Below are 16,152 nucleotides of genomic sequence, written 5' to 3'. Positions count from 1 at the left end.
CCATCCGGTTTGTACTGGTCCCACCTCCCCCAGAACCGGTTCCAACTTCCCAGGAATTTGAATCCCTCCCTCTTGCACCATTCCTCAAGCCACGTATTCATCTGAGCTATCCTGCGATTCCTACTCTGATTAGCACGTGGCACTGGTAGCAATCCTGAGATTACTACCTTTGAGGTCCTACTTTTTAATTTAACTCCTAGCTCCCTAAATTCAGCTTGAAGGACCTCATCCCGTTTTTTACCTATATCGTTGGTACCTATATGCACCACGACAACTGGCTGTTCACTCTTCCCCTCCAGAATGCCCTGCACCCGCTCCGAGACATCCTTGACCCTTGCACTAGGGAGGCAACATAGCATCCTGGAGTCTCGGTTGCGGCCGCAGAAACGCCTATCTATTCCCCTTACAATTGAATCCCCTATCACTATCGCTCTCCCACTCTTTTTCCTGCCCTGTGCATCAGAGCCACCCATAGTGCCATAAACTTGGCTGCTGCTGCCTTTCCCTGATGAGCCATCTCCCCCAACAGTACTCAAAGTGGTGTATCTGTTTTGGAGGGAGATGACCGCAGGGGACCCCTGCACTGCCTTCCTACTCCTGCTGTGCCTGATGGTCACCCTTTCCCTATCTGCCTTTGTAACCTTTACCAAATGTTAGTGTTTCTGTCGGATGGTAACCTTTGAAAGTTCGGTATATATTGAGCTCAGTATGTTTACACATAGAAGCCATGAGAGATGTTGTATTTCAGCAATTGGAAGATGTTAATGATCTGCTTGTGTCATGATTGGCAGCTGGGGGTCTGGGGCCGACCTGTGGGGCTCGGAGAATGATGCTCGTTTTGACAAACCCCGGATGGATGACGGAATGCTGGAAGTTGTCGGAGTCACTGGTGTGGTTCACATGGTAAATGTGACACTTACAGAAATTCTATTAAATGCAAAAAAAAACTGTATCTGAGAAATGATGTTTACTTGTCCAAAGATAAATTGTCAAAAATGGACTTAGTCAACTATCCAGATGAGTCAAATTTCAAACTCTCTCGGGCTGCTTTTTCTAACCCTTGTGCTCAAGGAATGTCCAGTTCCCCAGAGGCAAAGGTCAGGGCAAGGAGTGAAAGTCGGGTTCGATTTGTGCCACAGTAGGAATCAGGCAGGGACTGCCCAACACACCTGGCTCTGAGCTCCGTGCCAATCACAGGCCAACCGATACAGGCATGACAAGTTTCTCCCCACAAACCAACCCCAGCTCCCCTCCCCCCCAAAGCAGAATCTGGAACACCAATCAGTCAGAAAATGCTGCTGGAAATGGCCCAGGATAGCCATCCTGCTCATCCTCACTGGACCTACCAGGCCCTGCTTATTTGAGGATAAGACGAACAGATGGCAAAGTTCTTTCCTCAAGCAGAAAGCATTTTATTGTTTAATTTCTGGCTGAAGATGCATTTTATAAAAAGCAGAGTCCTGTCGAGAATTGCATCAGAGATGTAAGTAAATTAGCGCATTAAATCTGTACGGCTCCGAGCTGGTGAAAGGATGTTGTCCCAGTGGCGTGATCCAGTTATTTGATGTTCTGTATAATTACACTGCAATCCCGCGGCTTGTTTCAGTGGGAAACAATTCTTTGTGTGTTTTGAGGTTTTGTTTTTTAATCATTCACCCTTTGGCTGGGAAAGTGAGCCAATATTGAGGATATCGCTCACAGCTTGTGATCCCTCTGCTGGGCACTTGTAGCTACAAGAGCAGCCATGGATATTACTAAGTAGTCATAGACATCGGTTCCTTTTAGAAAATAATTCATTCATGTTCAGGTCAAGCACAACACACAGATTCTGGCACAAAGCAGTAGGAGCAGCCGCAGGCTTTGTAACTGTGGCATTTGTATGATATCATACATAGTGTGAGAGATTCTAACGACAGGATAAGGCACAAAAGAAATGCATGGTATCTTAGCTTTTATTACAAAGGGGTTACAGTATAAGAGTAAGGAAGTCTTACTACAATTATACAGGGCATTGGTGAGACCTCACAAGACATACTTGCCAGAGGGAGTGCAATGAAGGTTCATCAGACTGGTTCCTGGGATGTGGGGATTGTCCTATGAGGAGAAATTGAGTCGGCTCGGCCTGTATTCCCTAGAGTTTAGAAGAATGAGAGGTGATCTCATTGAAACTATAACATTCTTAAGGGACTTGTCAGGGTTAATGCTGAGAAAATGTTCCCCCTGGCTGGGGAGTCTAGAATACGTCATAGTCTCAGAATAAGGATTTGGCCATTTAAGACTGAGATGAGGAGAAACTTCTTCACTCAAAGGGTGGTGAATCTTTTGAATTCTCTACCCCAGAGGGCTGTGGATGCTCAGTCATTGAATATATTCATGACGGAGGTCGCTAAATTTGGAGGAACAAAGGGAATTAAGGGATATGGGGATTGGGCGGGAAAGTGGAGTTGAGGTTGAAGATCAGACATGGTCATTATTGAATGGCGGAGCAGGCTCGAGGGGCCAGATGGCCGACTCCTGCTCCTATTTGCTATGTTGTTTCTCCTTTTTATAACAGCCTCCTGCGTTTTATACTTGCCTGACAAATAGTTCAGAAAACACTTAGGTTGCCATTGTGTGCAGGAATTATAAAGTATAGAAATGATCTCTCTGTCAGTCCCTGGAAGGGGTCTCTACAGAAAGACTTCTCCCAAACCTCAGTCTCAGTTACCATCAAAGTCTGTGTTTCCTTCGTAAGTCTACAGAATGTGGAGCACAGTTAGAAACAAACTCACGGTCTTGGGAGGATCTTCACTCACCTTCCCACACAGATCTCCACACTAGGATTCTTCCCTTGAAGCATGTTTGGAGAGTGAGGAAATCTTCCCTCGTGTAGCCTTTAACATGCCAGCTTTATATATTTCTGTTGTGTTACATCTCTGACAGCAAGAATATGCTAAATATGAGAAACTGCTGAGAAAATGTTTGTTTGTGGCTATTGGCCGTGAGGTTCAGGAAATAGCCCTGTATGTTTTTATACATTAATGATGTGTCTTCTCAATGTTTAGGGCCAGGTGCAAGGCGGGTTACGGTCTGGCATCCGTATCGCCCAGGGGACCTATTTCCGTGTCACGCTGCTAAAGTCAATTCCTGTGCAAGTAGACGGGGAACCATGGGTGCAGTCACCAGGATACATCATCATATCTGCCGTTGGGCCCAAGGTACGTAGGTCAGAGGCACGGGCTAGAGAAGGAACCGTCATTGAAGGAACGTGCTGCACTTTTGTTTCATTAAGAAAACTTAGGTGAAGGTTATATAAGATAATGAGGGGGCTTGACAAGGTGGATGCAGAGAGGATATTTCCACTCATAGGGGGCATAGTCTCAGAATAAGGGGCCGCCCATTTAAAACTGAGATGAGGAGGAATTTCTTCTCTCAGAGGGTTGTAAATCTGTGGAATTCTCTGCCCCAGAGAGCTGTGGAGGCTGGGTCATTGAATATATTTAAGGTGGAGATAGACAGATATTTGAGCGATAAGGGAGCGGGCGGGGAAGTGGAGCTGAGTCCATGATCAGATCAGCCATGATCGTATTAAATGGCGGAGCAGGCTCGAGGGGCCGAATGGCCAACTCCTGTTCCTATTTCTTATGTTCTTATGTCCAAATTTCAGAATATGATCATGACTAAAAATAGTAGGAATTTCAGGTAAATCTGGAGGTGATGGTTCGTTGATACCAAGGTTAGATTGTCTATAGATTGGAACAAGAATGGAAGGCTGGTTAAAGGAATTAACCATTGAAATTGTGTAAAAATAGTTCTGCTGTTCTCTGTCCGAAATCTCTCGCATTTAATCTGCGTGACGCTGCAATGAAGCTGATTGGTCGTCTGTGTGACGGTGTCCTGTGAAGCTGATTGGCCGTCTGTGTGACGGTGTCCTGTGAAGCTGATTGGCTGGCTGTGTGACGCTGCAATGAAGCTGATTGGCCGGCTGTGTGATGCTGCAGTGAGAATAATCGGATGCAAATGATGATGCATTTCTTTTTGCAGATGGACATTCTGATGAGATATTTTGCTGGGATGCTTTGCTGGGATGTTTGGATGAGATATATTGCAAATCCCAAGTTTGTCAGGTCCCCTTCAATCAGGAAGGGGTTCAAGGGGCAAAGAGCAGTCGTTTCTCTGCGAGTTATGAGATTGAGGGTAAATTGGGAGGACAGATTTAACGCACTGCTTTTAATTTCTTTTGTAGATTGGAAGCAGTCTTAATGCTGCAGAAGTAAGTCTGCCAGTTCTGGAGTTCTGTGTTGACCAGACTAAAAATGTCCCAATACATCGATACCTCCAAAACTTGCTGCTTTATCTCAATTAAGTGTGATGATGGGTGTTCAGCTATTTGGTCACATTGAGTACACCTATACTCAGAGAACAATAACTGACACTCTTAATATAGATGTGCTCAAAGTGATTTATGGGAAGAAAACAATAGTTTCACCCAGATATATCAAAACTTCCAAGTGCAGATACTCTGGCGAGAGATGTATTGATCTAAAATCTGTGCAATGCTCGGGATAACAATGTCACATCCTGCGGGAGGGAAGCATATTCGCGTTTCTTCAGCACCAGCGCCATTGGTTTGGTTCCATTTCCCGCCTGTTGTGAGCTCCTGGTTTTTACGTTTTTCAGGTTCACATGTTGAAAAAATGTAAACAGAAACAGAAGAAGCAAACAGGGAGTTTCAAAGATTCATTGGAAATGGGAAACTGAGAAATGATGTGGCAGCAACAACTTGGAAATGACCTACTGCGTGAGCACCAACAGCAAGAGACTATTTGCTGAATCATTTTAAGCGTTTGCTAGTTTGCATTGTACTATTTTCTGACATTTATTTGCTCGTTTTGACTGGATAGTTATTTGTCTGATATCCCAACACAGTGGTCTCACATTCCGATCTGATTTAACAATTAAGTGATTTAGCCAAAATATTTCTCCTTGTTCAGTAAACGGGACAGTAGAATTGTTATCGATAAATGGAGATGCACCTTCGATGTGTGTACAGAAAGTGCCTCGATCTTTCCCACTTTAGGGGCCTGTTCTGCACTGAATTGGACTTTGAAATGAGCAACTGTTTTCTCTGACCTCCTCCACTTTGTGCCATGACACGCTGAGCTGTCATGTTGTTCAAGGGGCTGGGTTAACATGCGTATTCCAAGCTGCTACCGCTGGAAATATTTCCCAAATCAGTTCTCAAACTGGTGTAATCCAGACCCAGACATCATCCCTTTAAAAGATTATAAAATTCTTACAATATTCACAGCTGACATCTTCCAGCAGCAAGACATTCCAAGTTCAGAGTATTTGTTTACCTCTTTAAGTTCATGCAGTGAGCAGATAAAACCAATGATATGTTTGAACGTATTAATGTTGGTCTTAAGTAGCACGGCTACAGTGTGCTTTGGAAGAGAAATGTTTTAGAGAAAAAATAGTTTATGCAGAAATAATATTTATGTTTGTGGGTGATGGAACATTCAGGGATATATTAACACATGGATGCAGATCCACACGATTGTGACTGGACATTAATGTAATCCTTTAAAGAAAAGATGGATTTAACACGCACACTGTTCATAATACGTTTATTAAAAAACTAGTAAAATGGCAAATTATCCTGAAAGTGTGCAGCCAACTCTGCCCCTTGCCGATGTAAGGATTTCAGATCTATTCCAATTTAATGGAACCCTAAGTTTTCTCCAGTGTTATAATTAGAGCATAAAAATCACATCAAAAGTAATCATTCCGATCAGCAAAACATTCTGTGCCTCACCTGAGGATTTTTTACATGCTTAATTTTCCAATGTTGTCAGTGATAATTTCAACGGTTCTCCTCTGATGTCACGTCCCCAATCACAAATTGTTAACTAATCCCGCCCGAGCCTTTGACAAGTGTAGAAACAAGATGGTCTGTGATGGAGATGAGTTTTACTCGTTCTTTATAGCCAAAGTTTCCTTTTTCCACTGGCATGTAGCAGATCAGTGATCAGTATTATGGCCAGACCTGCCTTACTGTTCACTGCTTTATAATCAAGTGCCACTCTTATCAATAGTTAAGGGGATAATTTACCTTACATGTATTCAAGTTGGATGGTGTCAATGGTGTAGCTTTACAAATACCACATAGTATCTACAACATCCGTTGAGTGAAATATGCCATACAAACCCATTTCTATTATTGACTGACTAGAACCTTGCTAGTTACACCCTTCCTGACCGAGGATCTCGTTAATTACACATTTACTGAGTGAGAACCTCACTGGTTACTTTTACTGAGAGACCTCACCGGTTATCCCTTTACGAAATGAGGACCGTGATATTGGAACCTTTACTGACATAGGGATTTGCCAGTGAAACACAGTGTTAGTAAACGAAAGGCAACTTCTTCTGCTGCCAATATTGTAGCCAGAGTATTAGTGAGCATATATTGATCTTACAAGGTTCATTGTTCACTCGGGAATCTGAATCAATGCAGATAGTAGCACCCAAGATGTCATTTGGAAAAGCTAATGTTTGGCTTCCTGTTCACAAGGAACAAAGAGCCAGTGACAGGAAACATAGTGATATAGCATCAAAGGTTCCACATTTCTGACTATCTGTGTGTTAGCAGAATTCAGACTAACATTCAGTTTAGGAGCTTTGAGCACAAACCTGCCATGTTGGCACTAGCAGTACATCAGTGAGACATCTCACCACTACCACAATTAACATTCACATTAAACTATAGTCAGACTATAATACCAATAACCCAATCCTATTCATTCAGTTTAGTCAGGTACACCTCTATCTACACTAATACACTCGATTCCTTACAACCATTTAGTTTAGCTCCAGATTCTGCACTCGCCTTAATTTAGGTTTGCTCAGCTGTCGGAAAGGACGTTAATAGATTTTCATCTAAATCTCATGAATGGGGTTTGATACACTACGGACTGTGGTATCGTCCCCAGTGAAATTGGTTTAATTTTAAAACTTGTACATTTGAATGATTTCTTCATTTTCCCCTCTCGCTTCTATGAATTTTCGTGTATATATTTAAATGAATTAGAATGAACTCCTTTGCTGGGTATTACTGGAGTGGTTAATCCTAATTAACAGTTCAAACTAAATCCAGTTTAAAAAAAAATGCTTTACAAACTTTCCACAGCAGCCATGAGGAGTCGTCCAAGAGATTGAGGTGTTCCTTTGACAAAGTTTTTCTGTGGCACAGCTTCTCCTGACTCGGAACAGCAGCCATGGGGGAACAGGAAACTGGCTAGGGCCCAAAATGTTTACATTTTGAAATTCTAGAGTTGTATTTTGATAATGCTCATGCCTTTTGAAAAATATTGATTATATATTTGTGCTTTTGATTTGAGAGGCCAGTTTTATTTTTTATGCTGTTTAAAGCTTTGTGGATTGATACTCGCTAATGTTTTTAGTTTCCTGGGAATATTTGTGTAGCAACTTTTTTTTATTAAAAAGTACATTTTTGTAGATGCAGGCAGAGATAGTGATCGGTTTGCTAGTTTATAACAGTCAGGAATGCAACACATTTTTGTAACCACATACTTAACAAATCACAATTTGATTTTGTATATTGGCTATTTATTTATCTCAAAGTCTTTCAGGCAGAGGGGAAACAAATGTTTCATTCTTTTACTGACGAAGAGGCAGCTCTCTCTATTCAAGCTGTGTATGATCCCACTGCGTTGTTTTACAATTTCACTAAAAACTCCTTTTGATTTACAGATTACATGACTGAAGGGAATGGGGCATTTTAACCAGGATTAATATAGTACAGACTAAATAAAAACTTGGGAACTCGCCTGTTGGCCAATGCTGTTGAAGTGTGTAGTTTAGGCTGTATAGCAGTCAGCAATTTTGGTTAGCGCCTTGTTAGTGGTTGCTGGCTTCCTGGATGAGATTGCTACTTGGCATAAGTGAAGTTATAAACAAAATGCCAAACTTATAACATCATGTGGCTGACGCCTACTCAGCTGGGTCACCAGTCATTGAAAAGGCCTCAAGTGAAGAAAGCAAGTGAGTCAGTCTGTCTCAGCAGGTCACCCAGGTGCTATTTCAGGACTGATCTGACTGCTTTCCGTCGCTTGGGCAGCAGAATGACTCACCACCTCCAAAGTTGGGGTAGGCTTCAGTATTGAGATTTTTGCATCAACATAAGGTTGCTCTTGATTGTGGTCCAGCATTAAACCAAAAATACAAAGCTCTGTTTCTACATTGTGGCAGATGCTGCTGTTGGAAATGGGGGCTCGTTATCATTATCCGGTGATGATTGTTTTATAAAGTTTGTGTCCGGTGGGTAGCTGTGGAATTTGAATGTTATGTCACATTTTACAAAGAAGCGGTAATAACCATTTATTTGTCTGTTTTCTGCAGAGCCCCATCAGTGGGATTAGAGTAAGTTACACTGAATTACACTTCAAACAAAATAGGAAATGGTTAAACAGATCAATCCTCTAATCAAAGTGGTTTGTGAACACAAATAATCACAGGGCAGGGAAATAAGTAATTTCCGGTTCAGTTGGTAACAAATTCCTGGTTTCCTTAAGCTGCTGGGATCCATTTTACAGACTTATTGAGTTTTGGTGTTAAAGTCGAGCGAGTATCACTGACTGTTCGAGAGAACGCTTCTGATGGCTTACCTGTGACAATGATTTTGTTTAGTTTGCCTCGTGTAATGTTTCCTGCTCACAATGTGTTGTGTTCAATGTGGCTCGCGTACTGTAAACGTATTGACCAACACTTGTCATTCCACCCACTCCCTGCTCCAGTTTCCAGCATTTGATGTGAATTACATCAGTTGTGTATATTTTGAAATGATAGGGTAAATGGGTTGTAAAAATTTGCACTGAGTGTCACATATAATCACTTCTTTCAATGTAATTCTGTGTTCAATGAAAAAACCTATAGAAAGAATAACATCAACTACATAAAACTGGGAATTTCTGTGAAATTGTGTTTGTCGTTTTATAAAAAGTGAATATGCAGCAGGTCTACTGTACATATTGAATCTTCAACTATATACTGCCTGAAACTTATAGCATCAGTTTACTTCCCAGACACCGGAACCACTGCCAACCTGGCAGAACCTCCATGCCTTTTCAGTGAGAATTGGCCTTGGGGCAAAAATGGGCACAGGCTGAACCATCACATTGTAGACCGGAGTGTCTTCCAACGTGGAACAGTATTTGAAAGCATCGTGAGAGAGATAAGGGAACAGACTGAGCTGTGGCTCAGTGGGTAACACTCTCGCCTTGTCAGTCAGAAGATTGTGGGTTCAAGTCCCACTCGGACTTGAGCACTAAAGCTCGACTGACATTCCAGTGCAGTGCTAAGGGAGTGCTACATGTCAGAGGTGCTGACCCTGTCTGCTCTCTCAGGTGGATGTAAAAGACCCCATGGCACTATTTTGAAGAGCAGGGGAGTTAAACTCAGTTTAATTACAAACACACTAGGGATATACGGAACTTTAATTTTTCTGAGCCACTGCATAACCTGCTTTAAAATGAATATTGGCCTCCCGGAATATGTGGCCAGTGAAACGAAGGTGTTCTCGGCTGACCCCGAATTCGCTCCACACAAGGATCTCACAATCACTGTCGAGAACTTCAGATTTTCCAATCTTGAATTCAATTCAACAGAACTTAATAGGGAAGCCCTGATGTGAACTGCTGTGACATCATTAGGCTGTCTAAGCAGCCAATCAAAAGACAGAATCCTCACAGACAGCAAATAAGTTTAAATTTCTAAAATGTTTTTAAATAGTTAGAGAAAAACAAAGTTTGAGACTATCACACAGGAAATGACAAACCTGAAATAAAGATGGACAAATTTTTTTTAAACTACAAAAACATTTTTTGAACAGTTTCTTAAATTATTTTAATTAAACTGAACAAACGTCACACTGCACAAAATTAAAATTAGTTTTTCAGGCTTAAAACTCCAGTTACTCCTAATCCCTTTGGGCCTAACTTTTAGTGGGGAATTTAACTGCGTACTTACTGCCACCAGTTTTCCTGATTTAGCTGCTTCATGAAAATACAGTCCGTTTCCCAGCTTAAATTTGAATATAGTCATTTTTAATTAGAGAACAAAATTGCCCCAGAATTCATGGCAAGTTAACGTCATCCCATCAGCACAAACTCTGGACATTCACATTTTTACTTCATCCCAACATAAATCTCCGGTCCTGGAATTATTTTAACGGTTAGCTGCGGCCGACAGTAAAGTTGCCAATAAAGGAGGCCTCGTATTTATATAAAAACAAAATACTGCAGATGTTGGAAATCTGAAATAAAAACAGAAAATGCTGGAAATCTCAGCAGGTCAGGCAGCATCTGTGGAGAGAGAAACAGAGTTAACGTTTCAGGTCGATGACCCTTCGTTAGAACAATGAGAGCCGTATGCAGGTTCACGGTGAAAATCCACTGGTGTCGCCAAATGTTCGGGACCCAGATGAAATGGAATTGAACATACAAATCATGACAAGTCTTCATTTAAATAAATAGTTTAATGATATTACAGAATGATGATCATGAAATGGTCAGCAAGTGATTAAAGACATTTAAATCGAAGACAAGATAGCATTCGAAGCAAACCTCTGTATTTTATCCCTTAGTTTGTATCAAATGTTGGGGCTTGTATCCCTTACACTTGGATCAGATAACCAGGACTGGGAAGGATCATTTATCTCTATCAATAACCAGGAACAATAGTTCAGATGTTAGAAATTGTGAAAGTGAAGATTGGTTTTACGAGAATCCTAAGGTTATACTATAAGCCCGAGACATCCAGGAGATGTGTACAAACCAGGGGATAGAACAGCACAGGGAAATATTTTAAAAAGCAATCAATACAGTTCAGGAAAAATATATATATATAAAAAAACTAGCCAATAATGAGACATTTAAGGATACCCTAGATAAGTACATGAGGGAGAAAGGAATAGAGGGACAGGCTGAGCTCAGACTTGTGGCCCTGTGCTGTATATTCGATGTAATTCTATCACACTCTGCTTCAGTCTGGGCTGGATTTCAGGTGAAGGCAAGTCTCCCAATCACTGCCTCAACACCAGCTTCAGGCCCCAATCTGAACTGGATGTGGCAATAACTGGCAGTCCATTGTGGTATAGAAGCATCTTATTTCATTAAGAATTTTGAACATAGTCTATAGCAAAATCTATATAAAACAATCAGATACAACTGAGGAAGTAACTGGCCCTGGTTTATTCAGTCACAAAGATTGGAAGTTTGCTCTGTGCTGATCTCAGCCGAGTCTCAGTCACCGTTCCTACTCCAAATAACTATCCCGTGACCCCGGCAGGGACTGGACACGGGTAGGCATTGGGCCAGAAGATGATTGTGCTTGGGTGCAGCACTCCGTGGTTGAATGGCCCTGCCTTGTGTGAGCCAACAGTGAATAATGGTCACTTGGGTGAGATGCTGGAGGACAAACACCTGCGGACCTGCACCCAACGAGGAATTGACACCTTCAGGCCGGGGGAGGGGAAATAGAAAGAAATTAAGCAAATCATTTTGTGACAAGCAAGTCACAATGACTGACCAGGAAAAATATCAAAACTTATTCAGATGCAGCCAATGTCAGTAAGAGCTGAGTCGATCCAGGCAGAAAACAGATTAGCAATAAGTTCCATCAATACTTGGAGGGCAATCTGTACATGACCCAGATCTCAGGATCTAAACCATCACTCCAGGTCTGAAGGAAACAATCACACAGTGATCTCTATTATATTATATATTATATTATGTTATATACACACACATAAATCGAAGAACAGGGAGCATTCGATAGTCACGCTGCCGAGGAAGTCTCGGTAAACCTGTCGATGTTGCTGTACAGAGAAGCTGCACCGAACACTTGGAAACACCAACATCTCATCAACAAGTGGTCAATAAACTCAGCCCACACCAGGATTCCCTGCAGCAAGTTAGACTCATTGTCCATTCTAGAAATCCTTCAGAATCCAGGAGAGATAGGGAGAACTTTTCAGGGCTATGAGGAAAGAGCTGGGGAGACAGAGGTGCGATGGGCTGAATGTCCTTCAGTGATGCATCGTTCTCTGAAGCCATACTGGGCTTTAAAATCCAGTGAATCTACTGATTGCTTACTCAATTACTTTGGCCTTCTTGAGAAGCAGGTCGTAGATATAACAACCACAGCCAAGCCTGTACAATTAACCAGAAGATACTCAGAGTATAAATACAATGCACCATGGGTCCAACTGAGATGACTAAGACATTCAGTAAAGCTGTGGAGAAGTTGGACTTGAAGGCATTTGGAAAGCAGCCATTAGCGAGCTCACATTCTCTGCCAAGGTGCCATGCTGAGGGAGGCCTTAGTTGAAAAAATGTAAAATGAATAATTTCCTCGGCTTCTGTAAGCGCAGGGAGTGGGGGAAATCAGCAGGGACACCTCTCATTGAGCAAAGGAGGAGTCATTACTGGAGCAGGTAGTTCCCACTCTGCAATCCCAGCAGCTCAATTCTATCCAGGGTAGGGTCACCCACGGGTGCAAGGTTTAAGGAACCCAAGTGCATGCTAGATTTGAACCAGTTAAAACTATGCAGCTCGAGAGCTGCTCTTTTAACTTCTCCAACCCTCTGACCGCAGTGGTTCCCCAGACTGAGGGGGAAAGTCGGTCACAGTTCACACTCCTGATCATTATCTCTGCGAGATTAAGCTTTGCTGTGATGCTTTCCACGGTTCAATAGCAAACCCACTTGGTTAGGACTGTAGGACTGTTGTCCCGGGGAAACGATGTGGTAACTGGAGTCATCACCTTCCGAGCAACAGAACTGGAGAAACACAACCAGTTCACCAGCTTTCATGCTGGGATGGGGAAGTTTGTTTAAAACAAAGTTTTCTTTATCCTTTAATTATGTGTCTGGTCTCTTTCCAAGCATCAAATTTCAACATCAACATGCTCGTCACTATCGGTAACACTGCAATCCATCCCATCGGGTTTTGGCCACAGACTTCAGTCAGAAGGGGGCAACAATTAAAGCGATTAACTACGCCACAGCCCAATACACTGCTCTTCGACACACTTCACAAGCAACAAATTACTCTGAAGTGCAGTTGGTCTCAACTTAAAGCAAACTCTCACAAGAGAAATGCAATGAATGAAATACTGGTCTGATTTTTGGTGGTATTAGTTGAGGGGGGAATATTGGGAAGAACACAGGAATAGTGGGGTCTTGATTTAACGTGCCATCCCAAAGAGCTGATAACACAGTCCTTTCACTCTATAGCAAGATTCTGAGCTCAAATCCGAGCGTGGGGTTCTAACCCACAACCTCTGACTCAGATAAATATTAGTATCGGAGCAAAGCGGACACGTGTATTTTCCAAATGATGATCTGGTGCAGAAGCAAAAGCACTGGCTGATCAAAAGATTGATTCGTTTCTAGATTTCCTCAAAGGCGAGATAAACGTCACCGTTGTTGCTTGTGATACGACCAGCTCCTTCCACTCTGGGCCCAATGTGCAGAGGGAACCAGGGCTTGTCCTGTATTCTGCTCTGCCACCTGCCCCGATCCTCTGACACATCTACCGAGAGAGCCCAGAGAATGCTCGTTCTCACCCTCTGAAAGCAGAGAGGCTGAAAGCTACCACAATACAAGTTGTTTCCGATCCTCTTAAGTGCCAGCAAATGCAGCTGTGCCCCGAACACCCAGCTGCTCTCCCCATTCCCATTCCTGCTGTGGCCAGTGCATTCCTCCACAACTCGCTGGCAGCCTCTCGGGGCCGAGCATTGGTGCTTCCCCCAAGCTCGTTACTAATTCTCATTTTTATTCCCCAATAGTTACATTTAGTAGAAGTACTGGTTTGCTTCCGAAGGCCCGTGCTCACTAATCACTTTCTAAACTGAGGACGGAGGGTCATCGACCTGAAACGTTAACTCTGTTTCTCTCTCCACAGACGCTGCCTGACCCGCTGAGATTTGCAGCATTTTCTGTTTTAAGCCCAAATTAAGAAATTGGTCCCTTCACATTCGCTGCTTTGTTACAAGTTTAAAAAGTAATCTCCTATTGAAGAGTATTTCATGAGTACAGGAATAACCGTGCCTCAACTTCCTCACTAGGCACTTGTGAGATGCACGAACCCAAGTCAGATTCTGATACTGGGGGTCAATCATCGCTGGGGGGGGGGGGGGGGGGGGGGGTCAATCATCACTGCGGGGGAGGGGGGGGGTCAATCATCGCTGGGGGGGGGGGGGGGGGTCAATCATCACTGCGGGGGAGGGGGGGTCAATCATCGCTGGGGAGGGTCAATCATCGCTGCGGGGGAGGGGGGTCAATCATCGCTGGGGGGAGGGGGGGGTCAATCATCGCTGGGGGGGGGTCAATCATCACTGGGGGGGGTCAATCATCGCTGGGGGGGGGGTCAATCATCACTGCGGGGGAGGGGGGTCAATCATCACTGCGGGGGAGGGGGGGGGTCAATCATCGCTGGGGAGGGTCAATCATCACTGGGGGGGGTCAATCATCACTGGGGGGGGGGGTCAATCATCACTGGGGGGGGGGGTCAATCATCACTGGGGGGGGGGGGTCAATCATCGCTGGGGAGGGTCAATCATCACTGGGGGGGGGTCAATCATCGCTGGGGGGGGGTCAATCATCACTGGGGGGGGGGGTCAATCATCACTGGGGGGGGGGGTCAATCATCACTGGGGGGGGGGGGGGGGTCAATCATCGCTGGGGAGGGTCAATCATCACTGGGGGGGGGTCAATCATCGCTGGGGGGGGGGTCAATCATCGCTGGGGGGGGGTCAATCATCGCTGGGGGGGGGTCAATCATCGCTGGGGGGGGGGGGGAAAGACAGTTGTTCAGGCTGGGGTTTGGTCACTGAATCATTCATCGTCTAATTTATAATCACTTACAATAATCAAAATGTACTTTCAAATGATCAGAAGCGGAATAAAATCTGGCTTTGCACGTTAGAATACGTGTATTCTTTTTTTAAAAACCCTTCACCTATACGAAAATACGTTAAAAAAAAAGTAAATCGGAAAAAGCAAAAGGTAAAAAATACCTGGCAGCAAACACAGGCTGATTGGGAATTAAAGTGTGCGGAATACACACACAACACAATTATAAAAACATCTCTTTAAATATTTCAAAAATAAAATGGCTCTGGCCTGCTGGACACTGCGTGATCCCGGTCAATGTGCAATCATTCAGTGGCTCCATCAAGGAGAGCTGTAGCTTCCTCATAGTTTTCCGCACTGACTCGTCTGTAGTCTGTGTGGAACCAGAGAGCGAAACAGCAGGCCTCCAGACTGCAGATAGCAGCCAACACCAGTGTTGGAACTGTTAAAGAAAGAATATTTGAACAGATTATTATTTTATCAATGAAGTGCTATTATAGACAATGCAAAGGTTCCCTGCTCGCGTGGGGTAGACTAGGGCTGTCTCACCTATGGCACTGAGCCCACATCTCCTGTCCCTGCAAGTCCCACAACCCAGTCCTACTGACACCTGTACCACTTTATTTACTGTTGGAATTCCCTGGCTCCAGGGGGTTTGGAAAGGACAGGTTTCAGGGGTACCTCATCAATGGATAAAACATCAGAAAACCCAAGCCCCGTTATCACCAACTGAAAAATATCCAAATCAATGGGTTAAACTTTACCCATAGCCCCAGCGCTCCATGACACACCCGTGCTACTCACAGCCTGCAAGTCACTCTTCATTAAAGAGTACTGGCTATCTGAGCAATGTCCAAAGTCAGGGGTTCAAGTAATAACTTAAGGTGCTTCAGAACCACTTAAGGACAAGTTTGTACAAGTTCTGGAAACACTACTAACTACCGCCACACCGACACCAATCTAACTACCGACACCAATCTAACTACCGCCACACCGACACCAATCTAACTACCGACACCAATCTAACTACCGCCACACCGACACCAATCTAACTACCGACACCAATCTAACTACCGCCACACCGACACCAATCTAACTACCGCCACCAATCTAACTACCGACACCAATCTAACTACTGACACCAATCTATACACCGGCTTGGCTATTTAATGCTGTAACTAATCAGCTACAGCAATCCCATCATGCTATCAATCACACACACTGACCCCAACTAT

The 16,152-nt window shown here is 43.6% G+C and overlaps 2 protein-coding genes across 4 annotated transcripts in view; one reads left to right on the top strand and one right to left on the bottom strand.

Moving 5' to 3' along the window:
- Positions 1–8,980, top strand: part of LOC139251202 (diacylglycerol kinase theta) — a 143,203-nt gene extending 134,223 nt beyond the window's left edge. For both annotated transcript variants that reach the window (XM_070873175.1, XM_070873176.1), the window contains exons 21-23: positions 792–903; positions 3,045–3,197; positions 4,660–8,980. In XM_070873175.1, the coding sequence (XP_070729276.1) occupies positions 792–903; positions 3,045–3,197; positions 4,660–4,740 (346 nt within the window). In that variant the 3' untranslated portion in view covers positions 4,741–8,980. The remainder of the gene's footprint in view (positions 1–791; positions 904–3,044; positions 3,198–4,659) is intronic.
- Positions 8,981–14,736: 5,756 nt separating this feature from the next.
- The window catches only part of slc49a3 (solute carrier family 49 member 3), a 50,198-nt gene continuing 48,782 nt past the window's right edge, over positions 14,737–16,152 (bottom strand). For both annotated transcript variants that reach the window (XM_070873162.1, XM_070873165.1), the window contains one exon: positions 14,737–15,359. In XM_070873162.1, coding sequence (XP_070729263.1) covers positions 15,223–15,359 — 137 coding nt within the window. In that variant the 3' untranslated portion in view covers positions 14,737–15,222. The remainder of the gene's footprint in view (positions 15,360–16,152) is intronic.

Source organism: Pristiophorus japonicus, chromosome 2 (assembly GCF_044704955.1).
Source record: "Pristiophorus japonicus isolate sPriJap1 chromosome 2, sPriJap1.hap1, whole genome shotgun sequence".
Lineage (NCBI taxonomy): Eukaryota > Metazoa > Chordata > Chondrichthyes > Pristiophoridae > Pristiophorus > Pristiophorus japonicus.
This window is presented reverse-complemented; position numbering and strand designations above follow the sequence as displayed.